Source organism: Eumetopias jubatus, unplaced genomic scaffold (genome assembly GCF_037043125.1).
Source record: "Eumetopias jubatus isolate StellerSeaLion01/CBP00866 unplaced genomic scaffold, mEumJub1_p1.0 scaffold_14, whole genome shotgun sequence".
NCBI classification, from domain to species: Eukaryota; Metazoa; Chordata; class Mammalia; order Carnivora; family Otariidae; genus Eumetopias; species Eumetopias jubatus.
Genome location: NW_028274820.1, coordinates 33,403,629 through 33,420,131, shown reverse-complemented (window position 1 = coordinate 33,420,131; position 16,503 = coordinate 33,403,629). Strand labels below are relative to the sequence as shown.

The 16,503-nt window shown below is 39.1% G+C and overlaps 1 protein-coding gene across 2 annotated transcripts in view; it reads right to left on the bottom strand.

The window, feature by feature from the left end:
• ADAM22 (ADAM metallopeptidase domain 22) overlaps positions 1–16,503 on the bottom strand; it is a 210,911-nt gene that overhangs the window by 73,175 nt on the left and 121,233 nt on the right. For both annotated transcript variants that reach the window (XM_088018611.1, XM_028119778.2), the window contains exon 5: positions 3,879–3,961. In XM_088018611.1, the coding sequence (XP_087874737.1) occupies positions 3,879–3,961 (83 nt within the window). The remainder of the gene's footprint in view (positions 1–3,878; positions 3,962–16,503) is intronic.

The window sequence follows — 16,503 nt, the reverse complement described above, 5'->3', positions numbered from 1 at the left end:
TTTTCAGTGTTCTATGGAAATGACTGCCTGAGACCCAAACTGTTAGGCATAAAATAGTATTTATCTTTCACTGACGGCTTAGTGAAATCAGTTGGTTTCCCTGAGCTATAATTATAATGGCCTCCAGCTCTGCCTCTCTCCAAATTCTTTCATTCCTGCTGTAACATCTTCCACATGTCCTCAACTTTCATATACCCTTAGAACGGCTACTCTCACATCTGTAAGATTTTCAACCAAAGTACACTTTTTGAATTTGGACAACACTGCATTCGGAATTTAAAGATAAACAGATGCACTCTGTAAGATATTACTGACAACACATGCCTAAGGAATCAGAGTTGGGGGGAGCCTTTTGAAAACAGTAGACCAAATACAACAGTAGACGTTCTCTCTGCCCTGCTAAGAACTGGCCAGACTCATCTAGAAAATTGTACAGAACCATCACCTTTTGCCAAAGTTCACATGGCTATGCTGATTAAGCGGCAAGCAGATTATTTTGTTTAAATAATACAGGGTATTATTTCCTCTTGCATTAGGTCAGTGTCGAATGTGAAAATCAGTGACTTTTATTGGTTTTTTTTTAAAGATTTTATTTATTTATTTGAGAGAGAGAGCGAGCACATGAGAGGGGGGAGGGTCAGAGGGAGAAGCAGACTCCCTGCTGAGCAGGGAGCCCGATGCAGGACTCGATCCTAGGACTCCAGGATCATGACCTGGTTCGAAGCCAGTCGCTCAACCAACTGAGCCACCCAGGCGCCCACTTTTATTGGGTTTAAACATCATGATTACACAGTGTAAAGAAAGCAAAATCTGACACCATATGTATCTAGAAGATTCTGGCTGCCTATATGACAATGTGCCATTAGTAATTCTTTAACTATTAAAAAGTATATGTTTTATTTACTTTGAGGATTGACACCTTTCTGTTATATTTATATAAATTCCAGTAAGTGCAGTGAGTCCACACAGGGCATATATTTGATAAAAACCTGTAGCTAGGACCTACTTATTATAGGCCAACTGAGCTGAAATTTTAAAAGGATGGATCAAAACAAGATTTTGAAAAGAAATAGCCATTCTTACAAATTGCCACAAGAGGGCAATAATCTTACATTTGATTCCATTCTTTTAGGTTTCCATAGTTACAGGATTTTTGTCATAACATCAAAGGTACCAGGACCAAAATATTGCATGTTAGTCCTTTGAATTTGAAAAACAAAATGTGCATTTGCAGGTTCTTTATGGAAAAGACATAGAAATCTGATTTTTTCCCTTTATGTTCTTTAACTGAATTCAGTAAATCAAGAAAAATGAAAAATCTCCATATGTACTTGGTAATTTATAAAAGATGAGTCATGAAATAATCTATTTCATATCCAAATCACTGTAATTGAGACAACATAAATTAATATTTAGTAATATCCTCTAAAATATTTCTGTCAACAATTTTTGTTCAGAAGGTAAAATCAACATAAGTAATAATTTAATAAATAACAAGAAGAACAAGAGTAAATTTATCCAACATACTCATTAAAGTCTAAGAACACCCAAATATGCTTATATACAATCCTGACAGTATTCCTAGACACACGGCGCATTTTTCTATTTGTTTCCTTTTGTTTAGTTTTAAATGAAAAGGTGTCTCAAGGCAGAGGTAAATTTTACTTTGTTAAAACAACTGAAGCTGGCTCTGGGTTCTACTCCTGATCTAGTCACTAAAGTTTCCTTATAGTTACTTTTCCATCCTCCTTCAAATGCCTATGCAGGATGAGTAGCAAGCTCTTGGTCTCAGGTTCTCAGGTCTGCCAGAGCCCTTGGAGGGCAGGGATGCCTTCTCACAAATATGGTGTCCGTTTGGAAAACTGGAAAGCAAAATGGACTACGTCCTGGGCAAGATGCTTACATGGTAACTTTGGGTTGAGATTTTAAGAGGAAGAGAGAGGGAAAAACGTCTCTTCTTTTTTCTGTCACTATCACACATTTGCTGTCACAAATGTCGATGGGCCCAGGGTACTCTTCTTAGCTGAAAGCTGCAATCATCTTGAGATCAGATAGAACAGTTTTATTACTGAAGGGCACGTCAATGTTTCCTTCTCCAGATAAGAAAACCAAGGCCCTCAGATATGAGGCATGGATTCCTGTTTGTAAAAATGTCTCCTTAGTCAAAGAATTTATTTAAAATAAGTAAAAGTCTTTTAGAACCAACAATAAGCGGATGGAGGCCTTTCACGCTCTCCGGCACCTGGCCTCCTTCCTCTGGCTATGTAAGTTTCAGAGTTCCCACACTTTTTCCCTTCTGCCTCTGACATACTTACTGCCCGAGCTTGACTGGAAGCACCACTTAGGCAGACTAGCTTGATTTTCCAGGCTGTTCCATTATTTCTGTTTCCTAGCTTTCTTGAAGACCTCTCTGCCTAGCCCTCTCTCGGAAGACTCTTATCAAAGCCTGTTCTAGGGCCCACTCTAGCTTCTTCAGGTGACATTTCTCTGGAGACCTCAAGCACTACCTCCTTTCTCAGTGCCCACTCTCTTCCTGCATTTTCCTGTTACTTACTCTCTCAAAGAAAACAAATACACCTATCACATTCCCTAGTAGGAAGCTGAGCTAGCTTTACCTGCCCCCCTGGACTCTGCCAGGGACAGGATTCAGGTGTCATGGCCTTGATTTTCCTAGTGACTGGCACACAGCAGACACTCAGTAATGGCTAGCTCCATGGAAAAGCCAGATCTCGAACTTAGGAGCTGACAGGATGCATTTCCAAGTTTCCAAACAAAAATTTAACAAAACTAAAATGTTGACTTGTTCTGTGCCCCAAAAAGTAAAACAAACAAGAAACAACTGAGATGATTTCACCTAAGTAGAATGCAGAGGAATGACATGGCAGCTTTATAAGGTGTTCACAAAATAAATAAGAGACAGCCACCTGTGTATCACCATTAGCGACAGAATGGAAGAAGTAGGTGTATTCCCAAGTTAAACATCAGCAAACATTCTTTGATAATGAAAGTTATGAGAAAGGAAGCAAGGCCCCGAGAAAGGATGAACTCCGCTCCTTGGAGATTTCTGAGAACAGACGGACCCTCCCACAAGCTTGCCGTGGGTTTTAGGTGGGATTCGGCTAGAACACATGAGCTCTTGAGGTGACTTACAGTCTGTTGTCTTTGTGCAAGGAGTCAAGAGTTTCCACCTACTGAAATTTCTGTTATTCCATAAAAACATAAAAACTAACATCAGGAAGGAGTAGGAGCAGAGCTGGTACCAAGGGGCTAAGCATCCAGAGAACCCACATTACCCATCCAAGTACTAACCAGGCCCGACCCTGCTTAGCTTCCAAGATCAGACGAGATCGGGCGTGTTCAGGGTGGTACGGCCGTAGAGGAGAACCAACACTACCCAAACCACTCTTGTCACAACTTGGATGAAACTACAAAAAAGCTTCAGACACCACTGTAGGGTATCATATCATAATTCCAAAGACCCTGGTCTGTTTCTGTGACTCTAATTTCAAAATCTGCTCAGCTTATAAACCTCAAAAGAGAGAAAGATCAGACCCATCACTGATTTAAAATTATTTCTTGGAGCGCCCAGGTGGCTCAGTCATTAAGCGTCTGCCTTCGGCTCAGGTCATGGTCCCAGGGTCCTGGGATCGAGCCCCACATCGGGCTCCCTGCTCGGCGGGAAGCCTGCTTCTCCCTCTCTCCCACTCCCCCTGCTTGTGTTCCCTCTCTTGCTGTCTCTCTGTGTCAAAAAAATAAATAAATAAAATCTTCTAAAAAAAATTATTTCTTGACATAAAGATTTTGATTACAGTGCATTAAAACTAACGGAAATAAGGGATTGAAAGAATGGGATGGTACAAAAAACTGGGGACACTTACTGGAGTCCGTGGCATGTGGACAATGCAACAAATGAAGCAGGACTTCCTCGGATGTGGCCCTGGTAGTAGCAGTGTTCTCCTCCCTGGAAACAGAAACAGAGAGCATGAGCCTCAGACATCACCAGGAGAATCCCAGCGTCATTTCACACGTTCCTGCCCATACCACGACTCTACGTATAAAGCTCTGCAGAATATTTCCTTATTCAGATTAGTGTTATCAAACCTGTTCTAACAGAATTATTCATAAACACTCCTGGTGAGCCAACTCCAAATCAAAAGCCGGGGAAATAAAAGTTGACTAAACTTGGCTTTTATGTAGGTGACGAGAGAAAGAACAAAGAAACAGATACTGAAAAACCCATGTGGCCCCTGCATGACGATCAACTGAATCCTCTATTCCACCCCACCCCCACCCCGCATCCTGAGAAACTCAACCTTGGGCAGCACCAAGATGATGCTCTTTCATATGAGCTAAGTAAAAATGTATATAAATCATTTGAGAGTCACTAAATTAAACTGAGGGAGGAAAATGCTTATTTTTATAGTATTTATATCAAAACTTGACAAGGTTATACTATTCTGTTCTCCAACCATGAACGGTTTTACCAGTAAGCAGTCCAGGTGGGGCTTGAAATTCCAAAGTTTCTTCTGGCAGCTGGTTACATTAATTCCCATGAGACTCATTTCTTTGAATTAAATGTTCTTGTAAGAGGTAATAGGGTAAATCCTCTGCCATCTCAGGGTGGTGCCTCAGTCTTTAAACACCTGCCACTCAGAGTGTGGTCTAGAAACCAGCGGATACTGAGACTCAGGAGCTGGTCAGAAATGCAGGCCCCACCTATCCACTTACCATAATCGGCATCTTAACAAGGTCCCTGGTGATTCATATGCACATTAAAGTTTGAGAGGCATTGTTCTAAATGGCCTTTTCCATTCCCCCCACTGATCTCCTATTTCTTCAGAAGCTAAAAGCTGGTAATTCAACTGACACTGAGATAGGAAAGAGTGAAATAGGAAGGAATAATAGAATGGGTGGTTTAAAGGGGCAAACGCGGCCAATTTTCCAGTCTGCCTTACGGATTAATCCTACCCCAAATATTCAGTGCTTGACAAGAGCGGAGAGAACAGGAGCAAACAGGATGTAACAAGGCTGAAGACGGTTTTTTCACTGGAATTCCAAGAAAGCAGCCTGGTCTGTGACTACTGTTTCTCATGAGATAAACCTACAGGATCGGGCGGACCCCAGTTCTGAGGAGGTGGCAGAGAACAGTGAAAAGGGCTCTGATCCTGTGACACCTCCAAATCCCCAAGGGAGTCACTTGAGCATCATGAACTGAGGACTGCAGGTGGATGTGATGGAGGGTAAGAAAGAACAGGGTGGTACTCCACCTGTAAGCCTGACGGGGTGTAACCCAGTAAACCACAGACTTCAGCACAGAAATAAAGCCAGGCACTGACTTTCTGGGTGGGGCTGGTTTGGTGAAGGTGTTAAAAGCATGAGCTATCAGCTCCTTCCTTTACTTGCTGTGCAATCTGAAGCAAGTTACAGAACCTGCCTGTGTCATCTGTCAAATGGAAGTAACAACTTCACAAGGTTATTCAGACGATTAAAAGAGGTAAAATGCATAAAGAGCTTAGAATAATGCTTGGCACTTAGTAAGCACTCAATAAATGTTGGCTACTATTTCACTATGTATAGGGCACCTGGGTGGCTCCGTGAGTTAAGCATCCTACTCTTGATTTCAGCTCAGGGGCTCAGGCCATGATCTCAAGGTCGTGAGATTGAGACCCTCCCCCCGCCCCCTTCCCCCCTCCTTGGGCTCTGTGCTGAGGTGGAGCCTGCGTAAGATTCTCCCTCTCCCTCTGCCCTTCCCCTCCTCGCCTCCCCAACCAGCTCACACACTCACTCATGCACTCTCTTGTGCACTCTCTCTCTGGCCCTCTAAAAAAAACAAAAAATTACTATGTGTTAATTACCGTTCTATTCGATTTACATACACAATCGCCTTAAATCCTTACATCAATCCTATAAAGAAAGATTGCTGTCTCTCTTCTACATAGGAGGTCACAATCTCCAAGAGCCAAGCTTGCCCACGTGGGAAGTTGCCAAGCAAACTTTTTGTGAATATGTAAATGCAAGGCCTGTGTCATTTCTCCTACACTACTTATGAGTTGGGCCTAGAACCTATGGGGATTTAGTGCAAATCTAAACTTTCCCCCAGGCTGATTCTTTGGGGGTTTTGTTTTATTTTTTGAGAAGGGCTGGGAGTAAATTTAACAGAATTTAAAATATCCTCTGTTGGGGTGTTGGACTGGTGAATTGTCCATAAGATTAGATTCTAAATTAGAGGTCATTATGTTTCAAAAGACCTTCCTGGAAACATCTAATTGGACCAGAAATCAACACTCCAGCTTTCTATTAGAGAGACATGAGGGGCCAACAGTCAATGAGGTAACTTGGATAGAGTAAGATTTCAGTGTGAAAATACTTCCCTCTACTGACTAACCAACCGCATCAGATCTCTTTCTGAAGTCTCAGACTCACAGTGGACAGCAGATATAAACATAGTAGCAACAAAAAAGATAATAGCAAGAATTATGGTACCAGATTATGGAACAACGGAAGTTGACAAGTCACTGTAAGTGGGGAAAATATGTCAGAAGCAAAGGTATATAAGAAATGTTTTATAAATTACTCAAATTTTCTTAAAATACCAACTTTGGAAACACGTTATATTAAATCATAAAAAGAACAAAGAATTCATGTTTTAAAACAATTGTCCAATATACCAGGACTAAATAGATGATTAAATAATGAAAAACAATCTTTCACTAATTTCTGATTCTGAAAAATAGGAGTGGATCCAAAAACAGCATATGATCAAGACCCATCTGCACAAAAGCCTAACACTGCAAATGAAGTGAGGAGTTCAAAATGGTTCACTCATTATCAAATGTTTCCATGACACTTCAAGAGAAGCATAAACAACAGGGGGATAAAAATCTCTTCAGTTGGGCTGTTAGAATTCCAATTTTGAGGCTCTCAACTGGTGGTATATGTAATTCTTCTAAATGATGGGAATTAATTTCTGTGTTGTGACTTTTTTAAGGGATTCACCGTATGGCAATAATTATTTAAACCATGAATTAAAGTAATGAAGTTATTACATTGAACTTATTGATTTATTAATTATTAAAATAAATAAAATTTAATGGATTGTGAGTTTATATAACTTTTTATCCAGTATTTTAAAAATAATAAATGCTTATGGAAACATTTCTAAGAATTCAGGATGCACATGGTGAAGAGTAAAAAATACTCCCTTCATACACATTGTACAGCCTGCAGCTGACTCCTGAAAAGCAAGCATTTTTGACAGATTCTGTGTACCATGTCAGGAAGAGTCTATATGGTATATTTAAGGAAATACATAAATACACAGGTATCTGTTTCAGTCCACAAATGGGTTTACACTGTACACACTGTTCTGCCACTTGATTTTTTTTCTTAAGGTAACCTTGACATCTTTGCATATCAATATCTCCTTCTTTCCATGATAGCATAATATTCTGTTATAGGGGCGAACCATAATTCATTTAAACATCCCTGTGCCAACAGACATTTAGATTATCTCCATTTTTTTGGTCATCATAAAGAATACTTTGAACATCCTTTCACATATTTTTGTGCAATTCTGTCGATACGTATGTAGAACACATTACTAGATGTGAATCTGGCAGGTCAAAAAATATGTGCCTTTTAAATTTAATACCTATTCTAAGAGACAAAGAAAATTATTTCTTGACCCTTATATCTGTTTTAAAAGATGCACTGCGTTTGAAAATAAGAAACTGCATTTTACTAAAAATAGTATACTGCAAAAAAAGATCACTACTTAAGCCAACTTTGTTGAGTCTTATCAACTTATAAAAGTTCTCCATATCTTCATACAACTTTCTTGAGGAACCAGATGCTTTCTGAAAGTAGGTATTAATATATAATAATCTAAGACAGATGTAGGGAAAGAGAAAAGCCAGCAGCACATCCTAATGGAGTTCAGCTCTTTATCTGACTGCCAGTCATAGCTTCATTCCTTAAAGTCTCTTTTGTTCCAGAAATAAACCTGCTGTCATTGAAACCTTCTTCATACTCCTTGATTTAATAATACAATCACCATAGTACAGATGTTTATTTTTAGCTAATTAGATAGAGTTAAAAAAAAATTACCCACCTCTCTAAAAATGAACTGTATGATAGTTCCAGTGTCTACTGGTTTATTTCCCTGGTGGACAAAAGTCTTATTGCAATTTTTATTCTAGGAAAGTTAAAATAATCATTTATTTGCAAAATTCAAAGACAAACCGCATTTTTATTAAAGAGCCAGAAAGATCTCAAAAGAAAAACAGAATTTATTACAAATATGATACACTGAAAGCACAAAGGAAGCTACACAGACTGGGTTATACAACTAGAAAAATCCAGTAAAGGGAACCAATGGGAGCACAGCAGCAAGGCCACAGTCATCTGCCCTCCATTCAGACCCTCAAAGGAAATTTATCAGTTCCAAGATGAGCCAGGGCCACAGCCTCCAAAGAGCCTGCTCTGATTCCCTCCTCCTCATAAATTACTTCTCATTAACCTCTCTTTCTCTGAATGTTCATATACTATCAGGTCTGTACTGTACTTCTTTACACTTGCATTCCTGTTTCTGTCTTACATCCTCCCCTAGCCTATGGTGTCTTTTCAGGGAAGCACATGTACCTAATCTATGTTTGTATCTCCAAGCGTGCTGTTAGAAAACTGTCAATCTCAGTTTCCTCATCAATAAAATGGGATTAATATCTACTCACGCTGCTAACAAGAGTACTCAAGGAATCCCATGAGATAACAAAGTCAAGTCGACCGTAAACTACTATATAAACAGGAGAGGGGTGCAGTCAGGGAATATTTTCTCAATGAGGGATTCTATCATGTCTCTTGAGCTAGGATTCTCTTAATTTATTTGCTAAGAGTAACAATTCAGGGCTATTGATGAATAATGCAGATTACTATGTTTCTAGCCCTGAAAGTTTGTTTAGGCAGCTCAGAAGTGAGACGGAGAATCTGCATTTTTACAAATACTTCATGTTTTTCTTACTCTAGGAATACACCAGAACGGCGGTTCTCAACCTTGGTTGCATATCAGAATCACCTGGGGAGCTTTTAAAATCCCAATGCCCAGGCCGACCCTCAAATCAACTAAATCATTATCTCTGGAGATGGGACACGGGCATCAGCATCTTTATAAATGCTCGAGATCATTCAATGGAACCGCAGAGATTGAGAATGCCTGCACTAGAGAATGGTTGCTCATAGCAGGGATTCCCAAAACTGCTCCCCAAGCTAGAGCCTCATCCTGGTGGGCTTTGTAAACCAAATGATTCCCAGGCCTTTCCTCAGATCTATGGAATCAGAATCTCCAAGGAGGTCGGGCTTCAGGGTTTTTAGAGTTGCAAAAATTCCCCCAGTGATTCTGAATACTGTATTTGGAATTACTAACCTAAAAAACACTCAGTCCAATACCAAATCATCTCCATGTAGAGGATACCAGAAAGACTGGGATCTTTCAGGGAATGAAAGTATCTACCATAACCTAGGCATTCTGTTTGGTGATCTTAGTGACTTATGAGAGAATTCATAATGACTGCTGAGACAAATACTTCACAAATGAGAAAACACGGATTAAGAGAGAACCTTCCTATTTACTTAAACTTGGGTAGGCCAGATGCCCCGTCAAGTCTCTTTACACTGGTGGTAATCAAAGAGCAGTTTCCAGCACAATAACATGCGCTTGTTAGAAATTCAAATTTGCAGGGCGCCTGGGTGGCTCAGTCGTTAAGCGTCTGCCTTTGGCTCAGGTCATGATCCCAGGGTCCTGGGATCGAGCCCCGCATCGAGCTCCCTGCTCAGCAGGGAGTCTGCTTCTCCCTCTCCCACTCCCCCTGCTTGTGTTCCCTCTCTTGCTGCGTCTCTCTCTGTCAGATAAATAAATAAAATCTTAAAAAAAAATTCAAATTCTCAAGCCTCACGCTGGGACGTGGTTCAGCCACTTGTGTTTTAGCCAACCCTCCAGCCGACTTCAATGCACTCTAAAGTTTGAGAGCAACTGCTTTACACCACCCCTGTCCCTGCATTCTAGAGCTCCTCACTGCTGAGCTCCCTGAAATCCTACACTGGTTCCCCAGCGGATTCTTAACAAAGCAGAAAGGACATAAACCGTCATAGCTCTTCTCCACACCTTTTCTTGTTGGACTCAGGCCAGCCGGCTTTATCAGAAACAATATGGAAGGCGAAAGGTGAGGCAAGACTATGTGAGAATTCTAGCATGGACAGAGCCATGAAGAGCGGTGCTACTTGTAGGTGCTGGCGTGCGGGACGCCTTAGCCTGCATGAAAGGGACCAGCGTGGTCAACCACCCGGTTAGCCTCGGACCAAGGGGTTTCACAGGATGCAGGTTATTCAGTGCTACATCCATGAAAGCCACAGGCCAATCAAGATGATGTGGTCACCATAAAAAGGACAGGGCCGGTGTGACACTTACAGACGAAATCCTCAACCCGGTAACCCATGTGTTCCTTCTCTGCTCACTGGGTCACAGCCCTCTCCTGCTCCATGGGCACCAGTCCCAGGACCAGCCTTCTGCCATGCAGATTGGGGTTTACACCAGTTATTCTCCTCCACGGGTGACATCCCTGGTCATTCTAGCACAGTAGTTCTGAGCCCTGGAATACCAAACTTTATTCCCTATCAGTTATATTAGAATCTCTAGGGGTGGGACCTGGCATTTTTAAAATCTGTCCAGATGATCCTAATATGCTCCCATGGTTGGGAAGGTATGCTTTAGCCGATACCCCTTTGCAAGAACTAAAGCGCTGCCCTTGACCTCTACTGTATACTAGATTCCTTCCAGGCATATGCACTGCCCAGACTTCCTTTTGTGGCCACATGGCTAGAGTCCATTCCACCAGGCGCTTGCCTGTAATAACCTCTTCCCAATGTCCCCTTGATTGACACTGACATGAGAAACCTGCCTTTTTCTAACCTTTCCCCTTCCTCCCTCCCAATGGTGACAAATGGCATTTTCAGGCATTACTGAGTCAGGAGTAAACCAAGTCTCCCTAGGGCCACTTGCATCAAGGAAATTCCTAGAAAAGCAAAATCTTATGTTGGAGAGGATCCACCAACCCACCCTGATTAAAACTCGTAACTTGAGATTACAAAGAATCAGACTGGATTCACAGAAGGGACATAGGCTAAACATCGGTTCAGGTAAAAGTATAAGAGTTATCTGATTCTATGAGCTCTCTAAGAAAAGTGGAGAGAAAGACCATCTCACCTCATTTTACAGTAAATTAAAATTAAATAAAGCTATCACATGGTGGTTCCCAAATGCCAATAATCTATAGGTTTATACTAATGTATGTCAAAATCTTTACGAGTTCATGTCAAAATGAGAAAAATAAATACAGTGTAGTCAGTCTTTCATAAAGCTAAATGTATTTCATTTTTATACAACTGCCCTTTGTTTTTGAGATTAGTTCTTTTCTTCTCTTTCATTATTAAAGTTATCCATTTTTAAATTTTTAACAGAATGGTTATTTTGGAGCAACGTTAGAGTCACAAAAAAGTTGCAAAGATGGCACACAGAGTTCTAGCATAACTAATCACCCAGTTTTTCCTCTGTTAACACCTTAGATTACCTGAGTACATTTCTAAAAACTAAGAAATTGACCTCAGTACATTACTATTTGCTGACTCTGAGCATTTAGATTTTAGCAGTGTTTCCATTAATTTCCTCTTTCTGTTCCAAGACCCAATCCGGGATACCATAAGGCATTAGTTGTCATATTCATTTTCTGTATGGTAACAATGGTAATTAGAATTTAGGTATTTTAAAAGGGTTGTTTCCCTATATGGTGAAAATGAAAAGACTGGCAACTCTGTATTAATCCCTAAAATTTGTTTTGTTAGTATACTGGGCTATGAAATATAACTCTATTCAAGAGTATAAGTGGGGGCGTCTGGGTGGCTCAGTCGTTAAGCGTCTGCCTTCCGCTCAGGTCATGATCCCAGGGTCCTGGGATCGAGCCCCGCATCGGGCTCCCTGCTCAGCGGGAAGCCTGCTTCTCCCTCTCCCACTCCCCCTGCTTGTGTTCCCTCTCTCGCTGTGTCTCTCTCTGTCAAATAAATAAATAAAATCTTTAAAAAAAAAAGAGTATAAGTGAATACTTCCTAAATTTTAATTTCACACTATAAATTTTCAAAAGAATTTTTAAAAACACCCTAATGTAAAAAGCTTTATTTAAGTGATTAGAAATAAATTCTAAAAGATTAGTCAATAACACTTCACTATAACAGAAATCTAGGAGTCCTTGTTTTCTGAGATTGCTCTGGACTAGCCTTTCAAAGATGTGTGTATAGTAGACAGCCTTGAAAAATAGAGATATCTCCCTCTAAAGCAAAAACCAAAGCACGTTTACTGCCTATTATAAAAGATTTAGGTTTCCTAAATTCAGAATTTCTCTCTAGGAACACAATACACTGTGTATGCAGGTGTCACCTAGCCCTTCCCTCTGTTTGCGACTAGAATCAAGGCCCGAGAGACAAGTATAAGAAAATGCTGATGTTCTGGCTACTGCTATGGCTATGAGTATTAAGGTCCTTTGTTTCTAACCCAGAAGTCTCCTGTCTTCTGCCTGCAAAGATGAAATTCCAGCAGGCTAACTTGTTAATTTGCAAATAAGATAAAATCTCAGACCTTCAACAGTTCTGGAAACTTGGATTTCCATCTTCCCCTGAAAATTAAGAGATTCGCTAAAAGTGAGCCTCTATTCCCACATTTCCATCTTCCTATAGGACAAAAATCAGCTGACGATGAATAAGTCCCATTTTATCACAACTAGCCAATCTTTCATTTATACTACTGGTTGATAACTTTGGATATTTGTGTTTGCTACCCTATTCAACAGTATAGTTTTTTAAGCAGCAACCAAATTATCAGCTTACTCCAAGATGTACAACTAAAGCATCATTCAAAATCTCTGTACTATTTCAATACTAACTGATAAGTGCTAGGATCTTGTAGCATAGTCATCAATCAAAAAATATTTTAAAAACAGACAAATCTAGTTGATAAAAAAAAAGAATGATTTCATTTAAAAATTGCATGGTTCCTGTTAAAGAGAAAAACATGTATAAGAATATTATTGTAGCAAAAGTTTCTACAAGAAAGGAACAAAGAGACAGAACTAGAAAGTCACTGGATATAAATAAAGGTGATAAGGAAGGAGTTAGTCCTAATGAAGATGGTGAACACCACAGAAAATGAGGGCTATCACTTTCTTATGAGCTCTCAGGTTTAAAAAAAAATCCCACCAGGGACCTAGTGAGCTTAAAATCTATTTTTATTGTTGTGCAGGAGTCTTTCCTTATACTGATTTCCCCTGGGTGATGTCACCTAAGGAAAACAAAGCATGAAAACTATGATAAGTTCCCAGGAGTTCCAGCTCACCAGCACCCTAAGTGAACAATTGTTAGTCTTTTGAAATGCAATGCATTTTCAAAATGTATAGACTTACTCCCTTCTCTTGTCTGTCAGCCCAGGCACCTCCAGCACATATTCTAAATGTTTTTACATTGGTTATAATCAAAATGCCTTCTGTATTAGTTTCCTAGGATGGCTGTGACAAATTACCAAATTACCTGGGTGGCTTAAAACAACAGAAATTGATACTCTCACAGTGCTGGAGGCCAGGTGTCTGAAATCAAGGTGTTGGTAGAGCCATACCCCCTCTGAAGACTCTAGGGAAGAATCCCTCCTCGATTCTCCCTCATTTCCAGTGGTTCACACCCCCTCCAATCTCTGCCTTGTCTGCACATTGCTTTCCCTTTGTGTGTTTGTGTCTGTGTCTAAACTTCCCTCTTATAAGGACACCAGCCATTGGATTAGAGCCCTCTTTGTAATTTGATCGCATCTGAAAAGATCCTATTCACAAGAAGTCACTTTCACAGGCAAGAGGGGACATAAATTTTGAGGGGACACTATTCAACACAGTACAACTTCTCATCAAGTGAATGTTTAGATTTCTAAATCCAGGGATTTTCTTCTAAGAAGATTGGCTCAGTGGAATAAACTGGAGGTGTCTAGCTTCATTCATCTAATAAGATTAAGGTCTATCTTAATTACCTCTAGCCAGCCATTCATTGTAGTTTCCCTTAGCTTCATTTAAAAATACTCATCATTATTTTTCCACAAATAATATGATAAATCTGACCTTCGGTTGAGAGCTTCCCAAATTGCTTATTTCTAACCAGAAAAGAGGCAAGAGAAACTATTTTTCAGCTGTCAGGTAATTATGACAAACCCATCAATATAACAATGTCTTATTAGACTACTAACAAATTTTAGGTTCCTACAAAGGAAGGGTACTTATCAGGTGCTCTGAGATGCAGTTCTAAACTGGGAGACTGGAAAATCAATGTGGCCCGCATACAGTGACTATATAATTCCAAACTCATGAAATTATTACTCTTTCCAGGAAATTATTACATCATTGTATCTTTTTACAAATAACGGAAGTTTAAATGTATTGCTCTATATGAATTTTTTAGCGTAAGAGATGTATATCATCTAAAACCTTATTCTCTAGTTGATGTCTGAACATTAACAGGGAGAACTATAATTGATCAGAAGATAGTTATACAAAAAGAAAGCATATCAGAAGATAGTTATACAAAAAGAAAGAGAGTTATACAAAAAGAATGATATTTCTATCATTCTCCCATCCACTCCTTTTCTGAAGAAGTGAAGATAAATAGGGAACACTCCTAGCTGCTGAAAGAAGACTGCACTGCAACATCTCCCTCCCTTATACCCTGAGCCTCACGCACTGTGCCCAAGAACTCAACACCAGTATTCAGTGTTCTTCCCTAGATGATTCTGAATTAGCCCAGGACTGATTTAAATGTACAAACAAAGGGTTGACTTTCTAAGGAGGAACTTCTCAAGCAATGCCCTTCAGAAAGACAAACTTGCATTTAAGGCTGTATCTGATAAAAACTGGGGTTTTTTTGTTTGTTTTTTCCAGCAACTGTTACAATGGACACAGGTTGGTCATTTGCCATTTTTTGTTACTTATTTTCTTAAAAAATGAAGGAGGGAGTTAAATTAAGTGGTATCTATGATTTGCAATCTATTTGTTGTTTGTTTTTTGCAATCTATTTTTACTTTCTTTCTTTCTTTCTTCCTTTATTTATTTATTTTAAAAAATCAAGGGTTACCAACTTTTTTCTTTCAAATACCAGGCCAACTTCCAAAAAATCAGTATCTTATACACAGCACTTAGCATAAAGCAACAAAATTGAAAACCAACAACAAAGATGCTCATATGTTTGGGAATTTTTAAATGTTTAATATAAAAATTTTAAACAAGTTATAAGTTATTTCTAAAATCTAAATTTATGAGTCATATAAAAATCATGTATAAATTACAGAAGAAATATATATGGACAACAACAATAAAAAATCTAAGTATCAGAACTTCATGGATGCTGCTAAAATACTACCAAGAGTAAATTTTACATTTCTAGATGCTTACAGAAAATAGAATTGATAATGAATAAGTTAAACATTTAACTCAATGAGTTATGAAAAGAACACAAGCAAAATGCTTTTAAAGTAAAAGGAGGTAAACGTTAGTAACAAAGGTAAGCTGATTCTTTGGAAAAAAAAAAAGTATTTAAAAAAAGTTACAGGACTGACCAAGTAAAAGAGTAAAGGCATAAATAAAGTAAACAGAAATGAAATAGGAGACACTGATACAGAATTAGACTTTAAAAACCTTGAGAAGATTTGAAGCAAATATAGCAAAAGACTAACATGTTAAGTGTACAAACGGATATAATGTTATATACAATTTTGAATGTTTTAAATATTTCAAAACTATAGAAATTTCTATTCACAGGTCATTTGCTGGTATTTTATGCCTTGAAATTTAAAATTAACTTAGATGTGGCTCTAATATACCTTAGAGAGAAGAAACAAATGTGAACATGAGCCTCAGCACAGATGATGAACTTAGTATTAGGTGAGCAGATGTGAGGCTCACTGGTTTTTAGATTTCCTGTTTATATTTACTGCATCTTTCTATGGCAGGGGGAATACTATGCTTTCTCAGACCTGTCCAAACTGGACTTCTCACCACACAGTGTTGGATGAACGGGAGAAACTACTCAATTTCCTGATGATAGGCTTAATTCATTCATTTTTTGTTGTTGTTCAGCAGATATTTATTGTCTTCTAAGTACACATAATGCTGAATGCTATGCACACAGTACAAATTTCCAAGAGAGCTTACTCTTGGAGTAACTTCTCATGGAATTTATAGTCTAGAGGCAAAGATGATTATTTTATTAGGAAGCAGATCGTGAAAGACAGCTTTTGTTGATCCTGCTGTGCCTCCTGTGTCTTCAGTAGGATCAGAAACTAGCAGGAAGAATGGGCAGAAGGCACCAAAGGCTTAGCCAGAAATTTTTTATAAACTGCCACTTGCCCTTAATAATAATATAAAAACTAACATTTATGGA